The 20,279-nt window shown below is 38.9% G+C and overlaps 1 protein-coding gene across 1 annotated transcript in view; it reads right to left on the bottom strand.

Annotated features, from left to right (window-relative positions):
- Positions 1-20,279, bottom strand: part of eys (eyes shut homolog) — a 178,648-nt gene that overhangs the window by 66,671 nt on the left and 91,698 nt on the right. Inside the window, exons 31-38 of the mRNA XM_075477841.1 lie at positions 15,540-15,664; positions 14,840-14,964; positions 14,274-14,487; positions 8,100-8,290; positions 7,408-7,499; positions 4,772-4,922; positions 4,511-4,623; positions 3,964-4,220 (exon numbers count right to left, since the gene is read on the bottom strand). Coding sequence (XP_075333956.1) covers positions 3,964-4,220; positions 4,511-4,623; positions 4,772-4,922; positions 7,408-7,499; positions 8,100-8,290; positions 14,274-14,487; positions 14,840-14,964; positions 15,540-15,664 — 1,268 coding nt within the window. The remainder of the gene's footprint in view (positions 1-3,963; positions 4,221-4,510; positions 4,624-4,771; positions 4,923-7,407; positions 7,500-8,099; positions 8,291-14,273; positions 14,488-14,839; positions 14,965-15,539; positions 15,665-20,279) is intronic.

Below are 20,279 nucleotides of genomic sequence, written 5' to 3'. Positions count from 1 at the left end.
AGGAGGTCATGATCAATAATGAGCAAGCCTGAATAATTTCCTGCCTCACTGGCTTCGTCTTTTATGCCATCTTCCTTACCTGGCAGCCTTTTACTCCATAAGTAATTCTGTGATCGCTTTCAATTGAATGGTGACATACCTGACAGGATGTCTTTTACAAGGTCTACAACCTACTATGTCTTCCTTGAAGAGACAATCTATCAAAGCTAAAAACTTTGACATGCCCAGCTGAACTATCTTTATCTTGACAAAACCTGTCTTATGGTTCGCTACTTGACATTAAATACTCATTATGAAAAATGGCCTCTCTCGGTATATAATAAGACTACTCGATAATGAGAATGTGTTGTACAGCTGCCATAGTCAGAATGACAGGCACTGCATTGTGTACAGTCAAAGGATAGAAGTAAGTCTCTAGGTATCTTTTGTGTTTATTTTTTTTATCTGTAAAGCAAGGGAGGTTTGTTGTCAGTATATACTTTTTTATATTTACATTTTAGGACTCAACATTAATCACAGCATATATATATATATATATATATATATATATATATATATATATATATATATATATATATACACACACACACAAACGCACACTTGAGAGCGTCATAATATTTCTTTTTGATATGAGCAGCATGACATGTCAGCATTTCATCTAGGACACAAACAAGTCCACATCATTAGTCACTAGGTAGTATGACACATCTATAATTAACTCTGAGCAGGGGTGGCTTGCTCTGCTCTTCTCTTGTGGCAATTACTTAATTCAACAAGATGTGAGGATGAGGTTGTCACCAAGTATAGCTGCAGAAGCGACTCACATTCAGACTTTGCCAGCATGTAAAAACAGCCCCTGGACTCTGCCCGCAGGGCTAAGAACTCGCGTTGCAAAGCACACCGTCGGATGAGTGCTCGAACGAGACCGCACTCTGCTCAACCTGAGACTGGAGTGCTTTTGAGGAGGAGCGATTCTTCAAACTCAGCAGAAATGACACTAAAAGGCCACTGCTGGTATTCAAAGGAAAGGTTTATGAGTGTGACACGATGAGAAATAAGCAGGAACTTCTTTTACGGTACTGAATGGGGTGGACTTGGGGCGTTATTGTGGGAATGTACTATCAAATCAAGTGGAACATTTGATTTCTTTCAAGGGTCTAGGGAATTCACTTTGCACATCATTCTGCTATGCATTATAATAATGTATCAGATGTCATGTTGAATTGCATGTTTATACTATAAAGTTAATTAGTAATAAGTAAGATTAAGCCTTACGCTTTTTTTTTTTTAATGTGTTCTAGTCAAATGCGATCATATTTTATTGTGCACCTGTGTTGTGCATGAACTGGAAAGAAACAATGGCAGAGAACTGAAATGAATGAATCATATTCCTTTGTCTCCACCCCCAGTGGCTGTTTAGACATTGGCCAAATGATCTTTTAACAACCAACTTAAGAATGCAGCTTCGCTGTCATGTAAGCAGAGGGGGGGCGCCACTCTCCTCGACGAAGCTGTCTCCCACAGGAAAAAAAAAACAAATGAGAGTCAGGTCTTAAAAATAGCATCATTTTGTTACAGCGCCCGGAGAGACAAATAACATTTCGGTAGATTACTTAAACACCTGTAAATTTGCATTTTCAGAAAACGTGACAGACGTGTCAAATCAGGGCGCCAGGTGCACTCAGGCTGCTCAAGCCATGTTAATGACTGTTAACATTAGCTCTGAGCAGCATTCTGTCAGCTCTGTAAACATGAGATTGTGCTATCAGCCTAAAGTTTCAACACTTTAAATAATCCCCACGTCAACACCGTACAGTCCACATGACAGCCTGGTGACAACTGTTTAAACCTAAAGTCTTCTTTTCACACATGACTGAAGGCCGACCTGGTGCGACGTTTTAAGCCTTAAAGGGAGAGAAAAGTGTTATAAACACAGAAGTTACAGAATAAAACTGACTGCTATTGCTGATTTAAAAAAAATTTAAAAAAATGGCGGTTTTTAATTTTTTTCTTTTCTTTATTCTCGCCATGCCTGTTAAGCCATATGTTCTTCCACATTGTATGCATAGCTTAGAACAATAAGAAAGGCAGCGATAGATAAAAGCACACCTCACATTTTAAGGGGATTTTGCAGAAGGAAAAGACGGTTGTTACTCACAGCTTTTACTCGATATCTAATTAAGATAGCAGTAACGGAGCACCGTGGAGCTTCATTTGTCCCCTTGCAGTTATGAAAAATGCAAGTTAAGAATTAGCCAAATTAGTTGCTTTCATTTTGCATTTTCAAAAAATAATTGCGTCACTTTAAAATAAAAAAGAGCTCTTGAAATTTAGGCTTTGGTAAAATACTGCACGCTAGAATTTGATGATGACTCTGCTTACTTGTTAACAGGCTTCATAAGACTGCAGTCTTTATTCAAACTACATTCAGGTGTCTTAACATCCTTCACAGTTCAGGGACATGGGCAGGGCAGAGTAAGGCGTTGTTTAAGTGTTAAAGTGTATTGATAAAAATGTGAAAAACGTGTGAACTTCTCTAATAGAAAGCTACCTCTACCGTCTGCTCTAAACCTCTTCATTTTCTGTGAACGGCTGCAGTTCTGTAGAAAAGAAATGTGTGAACATAAACCTGCTCGAGCCTGAAACCTGTGCGTCACTCCTTGGAGAACCTCTTTGCCATTTGCGAATGTTATCTACTTGTGAAAGTAGCCACAAGTCCAAAATTTATGGTGGCTCACAGAAACCTTTCTGAATCACACAGTGTTATTTATTTCAACACTCTCCTCTTCAAATTTTGCTCTCTGAGAAGAGAACAAAAAAAGGTTTTGTGGCAGGCAAAGTGAAGGAAGTGTATCTGGCCCTAAAGCAATGGACTCTTAAAGCCAAACAGAGCCAATTCTAAACAGCAGACAACAGACTAATTTTAATCAAACCAGTCTTCCTTTGAGCCGGAAAAACGCTAGTCTGCACGTGCTGCAAGCTGTGAGATAAGAGTGGTAACAGACTGTAAGGAGCAACATCAAAAAGAAGAAAAAAAAATGCTATATCAAAGTTCACTTTTGAAGCGTGCAGTAGCACCAACATCACCTCGCACATCAATTGTCTCTGGCTGGTTTTACCACATGATTTAAGTAGATACATTTTGGGTAATTTTGATGTGGAACGTATTGTTCATTTCAGGTTTACACATGGGACTGTTTTCACTGAAACGTGGGCACGATTTCTATGTATTAACGGCATTTCCTGCACTCGATGTAGTAAAAGATGGACTATTACTTTTCTATTTCCGTGGTCTTCATATCTATTGTGTCTTTACTTTTGGGTTTGAAAGATCAACTAGCATGTAACGTCAAAATAGATCATTTCAAAATGTGTATTTGGTTGCCAACAAGTCCTCATCCGCACTGAGGGATTAATCTCTCTGCATATCACACATAGCAACACGGGTAAAAAGGGATGTCAGGAACTCCAGTGTGAGGAAATCTGCAGAGAAAACTCCTTAGTATGTGCGACTAGTACTCCAGTCTCTTTAGTATTAGTGTCGGAGTGGTTGGTACAAAACAAATATTTTTTTTGGTTGAGACATGGGTGGGTGGGAGCTTCAGCTGAATGTTGAACAAGTGCTGCAAGGTCGCATTCTTATTCTCAGTGTGCACCAGAGGTGAACATGGACACACAGCAATTGTTAAGTTGCTTGTATGGGTATTTTCTTTCATTCATCACATACTGAATAATTCACATCACTCAAAATTCTTAAGGTAGCTGACTCTATTCCCCCCCTCACAGTGAAACCTATTAGCCAAAGAGGCTCAGCATATATTAAGTGACATAATTTGTCTGCTGCCTCTTGGTGATACTAATGCGGAGGGCACAGTGGTTTTTAAAGCTCTTTGCTTCCTGTGTGTGTTAGGTATAAAACTGGTAAACACTGTCAACTGAATGCAAAATAATCTTCATGCCTACCTTTTTCACAGAAACTTCCAGTGAAGTGGAGTGGACAGTGACAGGAAGGCAGAGCTCCGTGAGGCAGCTGCAGCTGACGGCACGTTCCTCCGTTGCGACAAAGACCTTCGCGGCAAACTTGAGGTTCAGGCAGAGGATATGTTGGAGGTTGAGTGGGTGCTGCTGCTGTTGATGTGTACGCTGTGTCAAATGGAGCTGACTGAGTCGTTAGACTGAAGGAACTTGGTGAAGAGGCCTCTATGGCAGGCAAAGTATATCTAGAGGACAAAGAGTAGAGTAGATTAAATTAGAAAAAAAATCCCACTTGACATTAAAAGCGCTCCCTTTTAAGGCTGAACATGTCAACTTGTATTCTGTGAGGTGAAATTCTCAGCTGAATAATTGGTAAATGAAAAGCACAGTTAATTATCAAGCAGGTATCTATTTTTACTACAATCCTGGCAAGAAGGGTTTTTTTTGTATTACGTTTACCAGGTTAAAATTAAATCAAAGGAAGAGATCACAACAAAGCCAGTTTTTTTTTTTTTTAAAGAATCAAGAACTTTACCTGCATTGGTCTATGTTACTGCCGCCGATTGCATCGGATGTGTAGAAGCTCCTCAGATGATTCATTTCAACGACTTCAATGCAGCCAGTAAAGTTGTGGAAAGGTTTTGCTCTCTGAGGAACAAAGACACATACAGGGATGCAATTTCAGCTTTAAAAAGTGTTATGACTCATGAAACTTTTCAAACCACGACTGCCTGCCAGAAACTTATAATTAAGAGTAGTTTGGTCGAAATTACACTCAAGTCACTTTAAAGCTTACCTGATTGGAAAGATATCGTTGTGGCAAACCACCTGTAAAGACATGGTTTGTTCTCTGAATCATGTGTCCCAGCCAGTAATTGCTTGCTGTGCTTTTAATTTTCTTCTGGCCAGAGAGCATCAGCTCTGCTTCACAAGGGGTCAGGTGTTGTCTATTAAAAGAGTATCCACATGTGAGGTCGAATGTACAACATGCTCAGGTACACAAGCTGTTATACTATACTGATTGCCAGGTCAGTTGCTGCTAAGAGAGGAAAGATTCGGTTACTATTTTAGATAAGTATATACATATATATATATATATATATATATATATATATATATATATACATATATACATATATATATATATATATATATATATATTTGTGTATTTGTTTCCACTATGTGGATGCGTGTGACGATTTCCCAAAAACAATAACAATTCAAGTTAAATAAGAAAGAAACTGTTGAAGTTGTGATTTTGACATTTATGACATCAGAACTTGGGGGGAAAAAAACCCCAAAACAATACAAAGACAAATGGATCTGAGTTGTAGGTTTTCAAAGGTTTTTCAAAAGTTGAAACTCCAATTCTAACCCTTTGAGATGAACTGCTTGAGCAGAAAATATGACTCTTTTTAACTCTTCTTTGGGTTTGAAGCAACACTTCAGAGATGAGTAACGGGAAATTCTCAAATGACATATGGTGAAATAGTGAATGTTGAGATTTGAAATCCATGGTAAATGTGTCTAACATTCTTATTTCTTTTGCTGATGTACTCAGCAATCACCATCATTTTCCAAAGTGCAACTCCTGACCTCCATTTTGTTTTCTCTAGGTGTCTTACAAAGCATCCATGCAACTATTCTGGACCCACCCCACAGCCATACACAGATTTTAAAACCAATTCTCTCTGAAACAACAGGGGAGCGCAGATAATTACCTAAGTGCAGATTCTGGACTAACCGTCAGCAGCTTGAGGGTACTCTGGCCACAGATGCAAAGTCCCGTCTCTAGTGCCTCCTGATGCCCCTTGTTCCCTGAGTGGAAGTTAGGAGACCCGTGAAGCAATCTAGTCTGATTTGTTAAGCCTGTGCTTCGCAGGCTGTTGCATATGCCGGCTAAACACTCGGGGCACTAACTCCGAGCTTCATAAGTCCTTCCTCCAGAGCCAGCATGGAGAAGCGGTTAATTTAGAAGCAGTCTGCCAGAGCGGCCTGGCCAGCAGCCAGAGGGCACTGTGCTCACTGTCCTTGAGAAGTCAGCCCCACTGGGTTTCTATTTAACATATTGAAAAGCGTCTTTGACGGGAAGATATATTAAAAGTCTATAATGAGTTAGGCGGTGACGTTGAGGATGGCTGTGGTGTTGGAGCTCTGGGTCAAATCAGACAAAGATGGACGGACTCAGCCGTCAGACAATTACAAAGAATTTGCTTTGTGACACGAGAAACCATTTTTCCAAACAACCAACCCCCTATTTATGACAGCTCTCTTTCTCGCAGCGTCTCAGGGGGTCGGTGTAGAACATTATGATTGATTCACACCGCTGCCGTATTTTTCTTGCAGAAAAGAAAACAGGGGTGGAGCTTTGCAGACCCTTGAACCTGATTGGCCCCGTGCATATTCAGGGCAGTGCAGCTTTCTGCCAAGAAAACACGAGGCAACCTTCCCACTCAGCATTGTTTCAGCAGGAAATCATTTGCTTACCCTTGGCACAGAGAGTTCATTATCACCTTCATTGTTTTCACCTTTATTTGAAATTTCATCTTTAGATGACTTTGTTTTGCATTCATTCCGTTTAACTGAATTCATACCTAGAAAAAAAAGAAAAAAGAAACCTGCATAGCAAAGTTTGAACAATGTTAAAACATCTGCAGACTAAACTGACTCGATACGAGTTGAAAGTCGGCTCCTTTGTTTCAGCTCCTAGCTTACACATAATAATTTTGCGTTTTTAAACCCCATTCTTTCACATGTCAGGATATAATAGAGAGAGCTGGCTGCTCAACTGTGCATGGGCATGCGAACAATGTAACTAAAGGGGCCACAGCCTCATTTTAAATCATTTAAACATTGATTTTGTGCTCAGCTCCTGCTTGTTAATCTTTTCGTAATGAAAAACTGCAAATGAAGACTTTAGAACAGCCAATAAAACATGGCCAGTGATCACTAATGCATCTTAACTGGCACAATCTGACACGCGTTTCACTTCTTTAAAATGTAAGTCCACGTGTAATAAAAATATAAATTCTCCCCAAGAGTTATTTAAAAGCCGCACCTGAAAACAAATCTGCTACAGTTGGAATGAGTGGATAAGGGGGATCTAGATTATAGCACCTGAGGTGCCAACAGTATTTGAAGAAAATCTGTATCTTGAAAAGACTTAAGCAGCTTATCATTGTGAACATGCCCCCCCCAAAAAGAAAATGTTATTTTTTGCTTGAAGCTGAAACTCGTCACACTGCAACTGATTTGATGTCCTGTAAATGAAATGCTGTGAATCGAGCCCGTTACTTATTCATATCTAAAAGAACATTTTCACTCGTACAGCATCAGATTTTTTCTTTCCTTTCCTGATCTGACCACAACGCTGATCTGAACGGTCATACCTGCAAGCTTTACATGTTTAAATCAGGACTGAAAAATACACACCTGATATTTACGATGTGAACCTTGCCATCAGCGACATGAATTAATGTGCTCATCCGCGTAACCTCTTCATCTTCATTACAGCAAAAGGCATACTGAAACATATGAGAGGTTGATTAGATATGTGATTTGTGTTTTGTCATGTTACTACACAAAGAACCTATAAAGTCACTGACTTTCAAGGGCAAAAATCGTTGCTTCTTGGCCCAATTTTGATTCTTTAAAAGTCTGAGCTGCCAGTTCGAATTTTCTCAGAGATTCGGGAAAAATTGGGATTTCTAAGAACTACTTATAGACAAACATTTTTCCAACTCAAATGTATGTTTAAAACATAACACAGAAAACTGCTTCGGGGTCATGGTTGTTTTTTTTTCTTTTTTTGTACAAGTAGAATTCAACTAAAAACTATTTTTGTTAACCAAGCTTTGAAATAAAAGAGGCGTTGGCTCTTTTCAGTGTTGATGTTCCTGGTTGCTAGTGATGAATGTTATCGGTACCGCAAAGAGGAAAACTCATTTGAATGAAAATTAGTTTGTCACAAATTGGCTTACTTTTTACCACTGGAGAGAAGTGTTGTTTGTGCTTTAATGTTTCATTTAGGAGTTATTGATCTGGTGACTTTGAATTAGTGAATGTCGAGCACAGAATCAAAATTCGTAAATTAAAAAAATAATCATTCTAAATAACAATTTTACCTGCAGGACTCCATCCAGGATGAAGAGTTTCATGAAAAAGAAATCACCATTAACAGGTCCTTGGTCCACATATAGGAGAGTTCCTCGGGTTGCTGTTGTTTGAAATCTCACCGTGACGTTGTTGAGTGTGCTGAGGTCGATACCTTGAAACTCAAGGTATGAATTCCCAAAATAATGAAGGTAGCTTGCATCTAGGAAACAGTAAAAAAAACAACAAAATGCTAAAATGAGGTGAAAGGGTGAACAAAAATAAGTGACAACAGCTTATGCATCTTTACTGTAAAGTCCACTGAGATTCTCTATTGATCCCTGAGAGAAGAACTCAGCATCCCATTTGTTTCCTTTACAGAGAGATCAGCGCACAGGTGGGATACGCACAGAAGCACACTCAAAATTAAAAATCCAGAATGTGGCTGAGAACACCTCAGGAGGGACAGTGGCAGTTGCTAAGGCGAGGCCTCCTTATCGGAATTACCGATTTTATGCTACAGTGCAGTTGAATTTCAGTAGTATGTTGCTGCATAAGATGTGAATGTAGCATCCATCAAATAATCAAGCAAACATGCATGAAAAGCATATCATTCGAAGATAAAAAGTCAAAAGAAAAGAGTGAATGAAGATTTTGAAAGCATAAGAAAAAGGGCTCATTGTACAGGCATACTGTAAATATCTTTGCCAAAAAGCTGCGAGGCATGCAAATGGCACTATATCAGGCGAAGTAGAAACATCTTGGCTGAAACTAACATATTCCTGCAAGTTTATTGTGTGCCTCCTTTTATAGTAGAATAACGTGGCTTATATAGTCCATGAGAATGGGCAATTACAGGGAATTTCAGTAAAAACTTCCACTGCCCGCAAGCTTATTGGGGTTACTGACGCAGACAAACTTAAAAGACTGACTGACTGCAATTGGAGGCAAACATTAGGGGTACTCATGCTCAATATATTTCTCATTTGTGGGAAGTAGTGCAATTTGTAGGAGAAAAGTCAAACGGCAGGGCCTGTTAAATCGAAGGGCATTCCAGGCTGCACCTGTCTCATGCTTTGTCTGTTCCGAGCTTAGAAAAAAAAAAAAGACTACACAAGAGAAATCAGAAAAGTGTCTTTAAAGTTGTTGCAAAGATTAATCAGGCAGTTGTGAAGTTTGAACGTGTCAATGTTTGTTAGATGTTGCGTTCTAAAGTGCCAGACTCCTTTTGATCTGACAGCAGGGCTCCTCGAGGCATTTGGTAAACAAGCTAACCTAAATGCCTCCATATTCTCTGGAGAGCAATATGACCAATACCCAGAGGAGAAACCCCTGATAACAAAAAGCGAGATTTATCAGGATCGGACCTACTGTGTCCTATGAATTAATGAGGATAAATGCACACAGCAACAATGCTGTGCTGTCTTAAGCTTTACTCCTGACAATGGGGTTTGCCAATGCTGATGATGGAAAATTACCCCTCAGAGACAGAGCTATTCATTAATTTTAAAGCCTTGTTTAGTCTGATGTAGTCTTTGATGCATTCTGAGGCCGCTGCCAGGAGGCAGTATCATGCCTCATTAACAGTAAGCTTCAGTCTCTCCTTCAAAGGTCTCCTGTTTTTATCATTACCTTACATTCTCGTACCAGATTTTTCATGCACACGCCTCAAGTAACTATTCATACCAAATCTAAATTGTAAATGTACGCAATATAAACTTTATCTTAAAATTTCTCACATTATGCGCCATATCAGTGTTTCTTTTTACTGTTAACATAATGCTGATGAAGCAGTTTGCCACGATTCTAATCTGTTCAAAAGCTTTCTGTAGTTTCTAAGAGGACAGAAAGTCATCTACTGGGAATATGTCTTGATATAAATCTTTCACATCAGTTTTAATTATGACTAGTCTTGAGACATGACCATGAAAGAGGTGAGGAAACTGACATGAGTCATATTTAATGTAACATAGAAAGGTGGAGTGCAACGTTGCGGCACAGATTGTGGGCGTTAAAGTACAAGACAGCCAACCAGGAAAATATATTTGGAGAAATGTGAACTTAAGACCAGTTAATTGGAGGATAGACTTTGGATGGTGAGATGTAATTAATATGGACTTAATGTCCCATTTATTTAACAAAAAAAAAAAAAAAAGACAAGATGTGAGCCCTGCTTTGCTCCTGATTTATTGGGTAAGGTAATAGACTGACTGATTGAACTTGTCTCGAGACAGAGATAAAATACTGCTGGAAACCATTCTTGGACCTTTGCAATTTTAGAGCCCTAAAGGAAGACAAAAGGTCATTCTGTACTTACACAGTTGGAAGAGAAATATCTCTTATTAGAAAAGATTTAGTTGGATATCCCTGTAATGCTGACATACACAGAGGATCCAGTCTGAAACAAATACATATTTTCTTTCAAATCTTGAGTCGGACTATTACATATTGCATTTGTTTTCTGTTGTCTGGCTTCAAACTAACTGTGCGACTGAGACATAGCAGTTACTGCTCAGGAGCACTAGAAACTGCAACTAAAATGGCAAATTTAGACTTTTCTCATGAATATTCATGAACCTGAATATCTTGCGAAAATCTTTTGTGTCGGCAATGTTGTGTCACAGAATAAATCAAAATACAGATGCATCGAATCACCAAACAAACTGACACTGTTGGCTATTAAAATGACTATCAATGAGGAGACTGCCCCAAGAGATATTGAATGTCAAAAAAATACTAACTTCTTAGTCATCAAATTGATTTTGAAAAGCTATGATGGGGGTCATTTTATTCCCTCTACACGTGGCAGCAAAAGATAACGGCACATGTGCAGCTGTGATCACTCCAAGCAAAGTCAACCAAATCCTGGCTGAGCAGCAGTAAGCCTCCCTCCACCACAATCGTCCTCTCTAGATTCTCATCAGCTTTCAAAATGTGGAGCTGGAGTTCAATATTGTGGAGCTCAGCACTACATGTGCAGCACAGAAAACACACAAAAAAACCCCAAAACAAAACCTTAAGGTTTCTTATTTGCCTCTAAACTGCACTGAATTTTGTTTTCACATAAAAAATTATAATAAAAAAAAAAAAAGGTGAGAACATTCACACAAAAATATATCTTATACCGTCAGTGCACCGTATATACCACCCCCTCCATGTCTGAATTTGCAGTGACTTGTTATATATATTTCAGAGGTTGTGGAGCAGTCTTAGGTTTAAAGGAGCACTGTCTGAGTCTATTTCAAGCAGCACCAAGGGCACTGCATGTGTTTAGATGATGACCTAGTTAGATAAACTCATGAGTTTCAGGGTGCTCTTACTTTAAAACTTATTTACTTTGATTATGTGGAGAGGCGTAAAGGGAAGGCTTGGTGTTTAGATGCTGGGGTTTGCTTTTCTTTAACAGAGTTGTGTGTGTATACTTAACCCTTCCCAAACCAGTGAATTGGATGAAGGCTGGATCAGGTGCAGTGTGGAGGACTCCATTACATTCGGCCCACACCGATTTTCAGAGTGTCGTACTGCATTGGTTCAAGCTTGCCTGTGTTCAATAGGTCTGTTTTACAGTTCTGTGAACAGTTTCACAGCTAGGCAGACCCCATCTGTCATGGAGTAACAATCTGTCCTGCACTCCGAATTTCTCCTCTTACAGAGATGACTGAATCCAATACCAATAATGTATAACAGATTGTGTTCCGTGTCTATCATTTGAGTGTTAAAGGATATGGCCTGAAATTCTGATCAGACGTATTACCCTTTGAAACCACGGTTTTCAAATAAAAACAGACAATGCAATTCAGTAGAAAACACAAAGACGGATTTAAAGAGAATTTTACCACAGCTGCACAAACTATGACAATCTCAGATTTAAAGCTAATACATCATCACCGGCTATCTTCCAAAGGCTCTATGAAATAACATTTGGAGTGAAATTGCAGTGGGAGTCTCATCCAAAACTGGCAAAGCTTGTGCAGCAAAGATGTTGGTAGGAAGGACACAGAAAGGAGAGGTTTGCACTTGACTCTGGGACCATCATCACTACAAATGAACTGCTTTAATGCTGCTCAGTCCATGTAATTTAGTATCCCTTGTAAATCATACAATGTTAATAAGACTATTCGTATGGCGATGGGAACTATAACTTGACTGAGATGCGTTCATCTAACTTAATATATTGCCAGCATCATTGAGGATCCAGGCATCATTAATCGCTCCATGTTTTGCACTTTGTAATGATATGATTAATATTCATATTGACCATGAGGTTATTTCTTGAAAGAACTACTTGTAATGAAGCTGAATCATAGTAAAATAAAAAATTATTAAAAAAAAAAAAAAGTAGAAAATGTATGTGATTAGAAATGAATCTTGATGCAAATCTGAACCCATTTAAATGTATGCAGCCTTTGAAGTAGGACTTTCACAGCTTGCTAAACTGCATTTGAAGAGGATGAGGAAACTGCAGCATCTATGTGCCCAGTGGTGGAGGAAGATCATTGATATTTCATTTTAGAGAGGAGCAATATGACAAAGTTACAAACACTCCTCCACTAGTATTAAGATATTCAGACCAAGGCATTCTGTAAGCATGGGATATGTGGGTAAAAATTCACATCAAGTATAATTGGTCAGACGCATTAAATGTAAAAAAAAACAAAACTTTTATACTACATGCATGCAATAATATTGTGTGCAAAAGCATTTGACTGCCATAGTTGATAATACGTGTATGTAATTTCTGTTTTTCAGAGTCTTTCAATCAGAACAATAACACAGTGGGATAGTGCAGATCTTTAAGAACTGAGGCGTACAGTTGATTTTGGACAACAGATGCATGGTGCATCAAGCATCAAGGTTTTGTGTATTTCAGACTGTATGGTAAATCTGTGAGTCTTATCGGAGCATAAACAGTCTTCAACAGGTGATGGCACTCGGATGGAAATCATGTTCACAGTCAAGGAAATTCGTTAGACTTTAATTCAACGAGTCAAATTTAGTCCTGGGAATTCAAGCTACGCCGTTTCATTCTAATGACGTAACTGCAGGTAAGATTACCTATTGCCCTGTTGTGTTGCTAAGCCATAGTTAAGATAAGCTGACTGCCCTTACAGGTTTTTCAGCTACAGTAGCTTTGGGAATTCTATCATTGGCCATTTCAGGGTTGAAATCTCTGGTCAAAACAGTCCAACTAAAATAACTTAAAAGCACTTCGAACATTTCAACATTTTAATGTTACCATACACATTAGAGCTTGGTGGCTGGAATGATTCACTAGTTGCACATCTTAAAGCTCTATATATATATATACATATATATATATATGTATGACATGACATGATTTGTAAAAAAAAACGGGGGGGGGGACCTTTTGGGCTAATGTAAATACACAGATCAAAATACATAGGTATAAAATATATATGATATATACTTGATATATAATATACACTTAGAATACATCCAACACTCTTCAAGTAATAGAAAAAGTTAAATGTTAAACCCTAAAAATAGCGTGTTGGAGACGAGCCCTTTTCACACAGCTGGTTCAAGGCAAGACTGATATGCCTTTGGTGCTCATCTATGTTTTATGTACAGGGTCATAATGGAGCTTGAAGTTGATGCGCAGCTTATATGCCTCTTAGACAGCAACAGAGATTACAGAATCTAATTGGTTTGTGTGTGTGTGCGTGTAAGAAAGAGCATGGTAAAACACACAATTGAACTCAGATGCTTTTGTGACACCGGCTTGCTGTGCTTCAGCAAACTCTTGTGCAGTGCAGAGCTGCCTTAGTCTAGTCTGTCTGAATTACCGTACAGAACCAGTTGTGCCCTAAAATGGATTTGGCTGGAACGCTGTGTGAAAAAGGTGCAGTTAGTTTAGCCCGGCGGTCCGCAGGGGTCATGACATAATGACACATAAGGGGATGCTACTCGATTAATGGGGAATAAGAAAAAAAAAAGGGAAAAAATTCAAACATGTAATATGTTTGGATTACCATTGATTGTTATTACTATATCTATTTTTTTATTTCCCACTGTAATTCTGTAAAATATTAATCTGAAAAGTTGCTAATTATGTATAGCTGTAAAAGAAATGTAGAGTACCTTCCTCTCTGAAATTGGGAGGAGACATAAAGTAGTATACCTGGACAACATAGCTACTTCCCATAACTAGAAGCATCTCCATGAATGCACAGCAGGGTCCATACCTGTGGTTAGCTCAGCTGTCGGAGCCGGGCTGAGTGTTGGCGTTGGCGCTCTGGGTGTGTAGCCGCCAGTGATGTTCTTGACTACAGTTGTCAAGGGAATAGGATCCGTTACAGGAGGCAGACAGCTGACCTTGTTGATGCCATCTACACAGGAAAATGCTTCTGGACATGGATTCAGCAGGCAATCATCATAGTTGTGCTCACAGTTCCTCCCCTGCGAGCATAACATAGACAGCCTTTCAACTCTGCACTGAAATGCTAAATGGAATACAAAGTTAACACAAAGTACGCAAAGGGCATTGAATGAGATTTTTTTTAGGCTTTTTAAAATTAAGAACCATATGATGGAAGATTATACCTATTTTAACTAATTCAAACATATTTTTCTCAACTATCAAAGAACAAAATAATGTTGTAATTAGTTCATTCAAAGTGCGAACTCAAACTTTTCACACTTATTTTTTGCCAAGATTAGATTCCGGAGTAGAGGGTGCAAGAAGGTAAAGGTTCATGAAAAAAAAAAAAAAAAGTAAAAAGGGTATGGGGGTAAGGTGGGGGAGCCTCACCACAAATCCAGGACGACAGAAACAGGTGTAGCCATAGCCTGGATCATTCTGGATGCATATCCCCTGGTTGCAGGGCTGTGGAAGGCACTCATTAATGTCATCCTCACAGTGAAGGCCTGTCCAACCTGCCAGGAACAAAAGCCCACAGAGTGCCGTCGTGAGCCCTGGCTCTCTCACTTCCACCCTCTGAAGTGAATATCAATCAGATTCTCTTACATTGATTTGCTTCTTTTTGGGTTCACACACATACACGGAGAAGAAAAGGCTTTCACTAAAGAGTAAGATGCGACATACATTTTAATAAGCCGAGGCAGTGCCATCCTTTAATCACTGTCAATTTTTTCTATCTTCTTTTACAGTACGACTCCAATTTTTCCCTGGAGGACAGCATGTAGCCTTTGAACGACTGTAAGGAGTGTAAACTATACAAGCATTAAGGTAACCTTTCATGACCCTTTCCAGTCCAATTTAGGTGATCTTCAAGAATTACGACTCTACAACATCTGGGTCACAGGAAAAGACTGAAGCCCTCTTGTTCACTTCAAAAAGCGTCTTGCCATCTAGGCTATGTTTTAGTATTTGTGCTCATGTGCTGCAAACGTTGCCCGTGACAGGTCTCACAAAGAGGGGAACAAAAATGCTTTGCCTGTCTCGGTTCGAAATGAATCGAGAAAAATCACAGGACATCTGAGTGACTCACCTGACCTGCAGTGGCAGACGTAGCTATTAATAAGATCTTGGCAAACAGCACTGTTGTGGCAGGGAGCTGAGCAACATTCGTTAACATCCACTTCACAGAAAGCTCCCATAAAGCCCGGTGGACAGCTAAAAAAAAAAAACACAACACACTTAAAGAGAAAAACTTTGAGTCCGTGTCACAGTGCTGTCGTTTCCTTCTTGTGGGTTTGAGACGCTTTGTCCAAAAAAAAATAAAATGCTTCCATTTGTTATCACTTAACAAAACCAGCTTTTTTTTTGGTCAGTTGTGTCTTTTCTTTGTAATTCATTAAACATGAATCAAATCTGTTTGCTAGATTCTTGAAAAATATAGCAGAGGGACTAGTAACGTAGGCAGTAAAGTGAAGAGTGGCCAACCTCCTGTCTTAACACTACGCAAAAGAGCCACATAGGTATGTTTCAGAGAAGCATACATTTCATATCGAAGGTTGTAAAGTTGTAAAGGGGGCTTCATTTCTACTACTGGCCTGCGTTCACAACTTAAACCTTTCTCTCTGGACTCGCACGTGTTCTTATCCCGTCTGGTGTGATTATCTTTAGACTATTATCTTTTCTAGTCAGTCTAGTTTATTTTCAGTTGCTAAGTGCTATCACATCTTCATTTCTCATTACTTATCTTCAAATATCTTTGCACTTTGAACTCCAGTTGTTAGGTTAATTGGGATTCAGACGACAAAACAACTATTTTTGGACTCCATTGTAAAACTATGACTTTATGTTCTATTGAGCAATCAAACTCACACATATTTAACTAAGAGTGAACTATTATAGTGGGTTCAATTAATCATAAAAAGAAATGTTCATTATTGCATCTTTTTTTTTTTTTTTTTAGCAAAAAGAGGGACACATAACGACCTGCCAGTTATCAAACATACTTTCACTCATTAGTATTCCTATAACCGACTCCTAATTTGCAGCGACATCTCAAACCCACTTTGAGTATTTGTGCTCTGTGGGAAATTTCAACAGAAAACTCGATAAATACCAGACAATAAGAAAGACAGCAGAAGATCAAAACAGAAACCATAAATATATTTCATCCCGGGTAAAGCAAACAAAGCCGCTTGTGGTAATTTTACTTGTCTTATAAACTAAGATCTGTTCGGCACGGTTGATGTGAATGATGTGGAAAAATGGGCGAAGGGTTTTAATCATGACTTCCTGACTGACCACCGTCAGAGAGAATTGAGTGGTTTTTGAGGCCATTTCATGAGCAGGTGCACAATTGATGTGCAGCACGTATAACACGTAACATGCAGATAAATCATCCGTCTGTATTTCAGGACTAGTGGAGGTAATTTTCCCATGAAGGCTTTTATACTTTAGCTCTTTACTCAGCCTCTTTGCTAGCCTGACGATGCCCTCTTGTTTCAAGGAAAAAAGATACAGATGATCAAAATCTGCTTGCTTCTAAAAAAAATAACTAATAAAAAAAAAAAAAAAAAAAAAAAAAACTTTTTGTGATTCAGAATCAACAAAGAGATGATGATGTTGGCAGGAAAAACAAAAGTTCAAAAGTTGTTCTCGATTAGAAATGGAACAAGAAAAACAAAAAACGGTTCAACACTACACAATCGTCTGTTACAGATCTGTAAAACACTAGATGACATCATTAGCTACAAAATGTGTGTGTATAGTAACTCTTCCCCTAATAAACTCATTTATCAGTAAATCACAACATATTTTGCATCCTTATCATACTAAATGCACAAACAAGCCTTAAATGAGGAGAGCATCGTAAAAATAAATAAATAAATAAAATCCGTGCTGAGACACTCTGAAGCCCACTGTATCAATTTATAGCACTGTAAAAAGCAGCAATCTATTTGCTGTTGCGGTACTTATTGTCATATAAATCATGACACAGAGCATGTAGCAGCACATCACCACAAGGTTAGACGACGTAATTAACTGCGAGGCACCCAGGGAGCTGTTGTGTCAAATCGGCACAGTCTTTCTACATACACCTTGTATCCAGAAACACTTCATCACTCGAGGGATAGCATGCGAGCAATTAAAAAGTGATGATTCACTTGCAAACAACCTGGAGGACTGATATGAGAGCACAGATGTACCACAGCACAATTATTATGAAACAAGATGCATTTTTAATTGGTAACAAGTACAGTTGTGTAACCCTGACAACTATTTCAACTTTAAAAGGTGTCGGCTACACACAGATTCGACCAGTTCACTGGTGACGCGTCAGCATTCGGTTCAACGGTGCTCAACAAAACGTTGATTTTTTTTAAGTCACAGATTCTGAATTCAAAACAAAACAAAATAAATGTCTGGATTTGATCATTTTTAGGTGAGAAAGGTGGTATTTGTATAACCGGGATGGATGCAGCCTATAGAACTTAAATACCTTATTGTACATAATTATTGGGCATCATCATCACCGTGGGTAAAACTATCCCAATAAATAAAAAAATAAAAAAAACATACATCAACAAATAAACATTTCTAGACTGTAAAAAGTAAAAGTGTGCCTTTCAGGATTGCAACTCACCTGGAAAAAAGTACAATTTGTGGAAAAATAAGAAACACGACCGAGGTAAATTCAACACCTAATCTAACCGAACCGGGGGAAAATGTTGTTGCCGCATAAATTGTTATGGATAAACAATTAATAGAATAAAACAAAAAAAAACGTGTGTAAGTACAGCACCGCTGGAAAAAGATTTGCAACTTGTCACACAAGGATTGGCCCAAAAATGAACTGCAGAAAGGTCTTATGGACAGATGAAATGGATCTGTGCTGGAACGCTAATGGACACGAGGGACCCTTTGAGTCGGTCGCCATCAAGTCTGAGAAGAAATAGAAGTGGACTGATAATGAATTTTTAAAGTCTGACATAATGGGAGCTGAGTTTTCATTCAGCTGTGATGTGAACTTGAAGCGAACTTTTGAAATTATGCTTCAAGGCAAACGCACATCACCTGCTCGTTTCATTCACCTGTTTTGGAGGGAACAGAACATGCTGCATATAATCGTTGACAGACGGTGACATAGGCTGCGACAAACCGCAAAGTAGACTGACAGGAAATGGGGAAAAAAAAGAGACAAATTAAGTCCTTTTGGCCTTGTTTAACTTCCCATCTCTGTTATAGAGACCCATCCAATCACATTAGTGGATTGCTGCTGAGAGCAGCATGAAAGCGTTCAGAAGTTTTCAATCTCGGATAGAGAAGAACAGGCGCCCATCTTCTTCCGGAGGATGATGCGTTTCTGAAGGGTAACACAGGCTTTATGTTTATTATCCCAAAGCAGAAACTGCTGATCGTTCAGGTGACAATCATAACATGTCCTCTATGACAGAATAAGTAACACTGGGAATTGCCTATTTGCCCAAATTTTGGATAACTTCCTACGGTCCCCGTACGGTCCATTTTTCATCCACAGTTAAAACTCTTCTGGGGAACAAGACGACGGAGAGTTTAAAGCGGAAAATGCTGACAGCCAATACCGCACGCCCTCAAACTAATGTTCACATTGGTTTATGTTGCAAGGACGATACAAAGTAGAAACAAAACACATTTCATTGAAAAATAGAAAACACGGGGTCCTGCATTACGCTCATTGCCAGGATTACAGCATAACAAAGAAATTAGAATGTAGATGAAGGGCTTTTCAGCATGCGAGAATGGAGTGAAAATATCCTGCAGTCAGAGGTTCATTCCGCTGCAGCAAACATGAAGTTGGAAAAGGTTTTTAGCTTTAACATGGAAAAAAAAACAAAAACCTGCTTCCAGTTTCTGGAAGACACTTTTTTGAAGCAGTGAGGAAGTGGAGGAACTCTGCAGCATTCAAGATCTTTATGCAGGACAACACTCCATCACAGACATCTCATCCCCTTCCCCACTTTCCATAAATCCCATTGAGAATTAAGAGCCCTTCAAAGACATGATATTTGTTGTAAGCAAATTTGTTGAGAGGCACCACTTTAAACAGCATTTAAAATGGGGTTGCTGCTGCTCCTGCAAAAAAAAAATTGATTGAAAACAGAGACTGACAGACTCCAAGAATGAAAGGTTCATGTTAATCTGGCTGTGTCGTTCAAAGAATATTTTTCAAGGGCCAACCAAACTTATGTTACTTACTTCAAAGTCTCAGAACAAACAAATGTGCTGGAAAACAAACATTTCAATTACACCGAAGTGTCAATTTCATCAAATTAAATCATGCTTCTTGTTCTTCATTTTACGAGCGTTACAAATTTGTAAAAAAAAAAAAACGCCTTCCGAGGCTTTCAGTCTTTGAAACTGACAGCTTTCTAGAAAAAGGATGGCGAGTATCAACTTGATGGCTACTGTAGATAAGCAGTAGTAAATCCTCTGAGACAGAAAGTTTAGACTACTGTTACATCGTCTTGGGAAAACAAAATGTCAACCGCGTCATTAGCAGCGTTCAGTGTGTGATGGTGATATTTCCTCTAAGTTCCACAGTGGACGTACTTGCTACGAATCCAAAGCCTGTCGCAACTTGTAACCATTGCTGCCAACCACTCGTGCACCAGGCATGGGTCTCATGCACTCAAAAACAAATTTGCAACATCGCAGCGCGAGAAGATACCCGAGGGACAAGCCAGAGCAGCACAGTGCAGAGGGCAGCAGCGCATTTGGGAAAGCAAACCATCCAATCAAACCATCAATCTATTTTTTTTTCTTAATTTATTCCAATGGATGCTGCTCAGAGTAA

This window comes from Odontesthes bonariensis, chromosome 2 (genome assembly GCF_027942865.1).
Source record: "Odontesthes bonariensis isolate fOdoBon6 chromosome 2, fOdoBon6.hap1, whole genome shotgun sequence".
NCBI classification, from domain to species: Eukaryota; Metazoa; Chordata; class Actinopteri; order Atheriniformes; family Atherinopsidae; genus Odontesthes; species Odontesthes bonariensis.
Note: the sequence above shows the minus strand (reverse complement) of the source record. Positions and strands in the feature narration are given on the sequence as shown.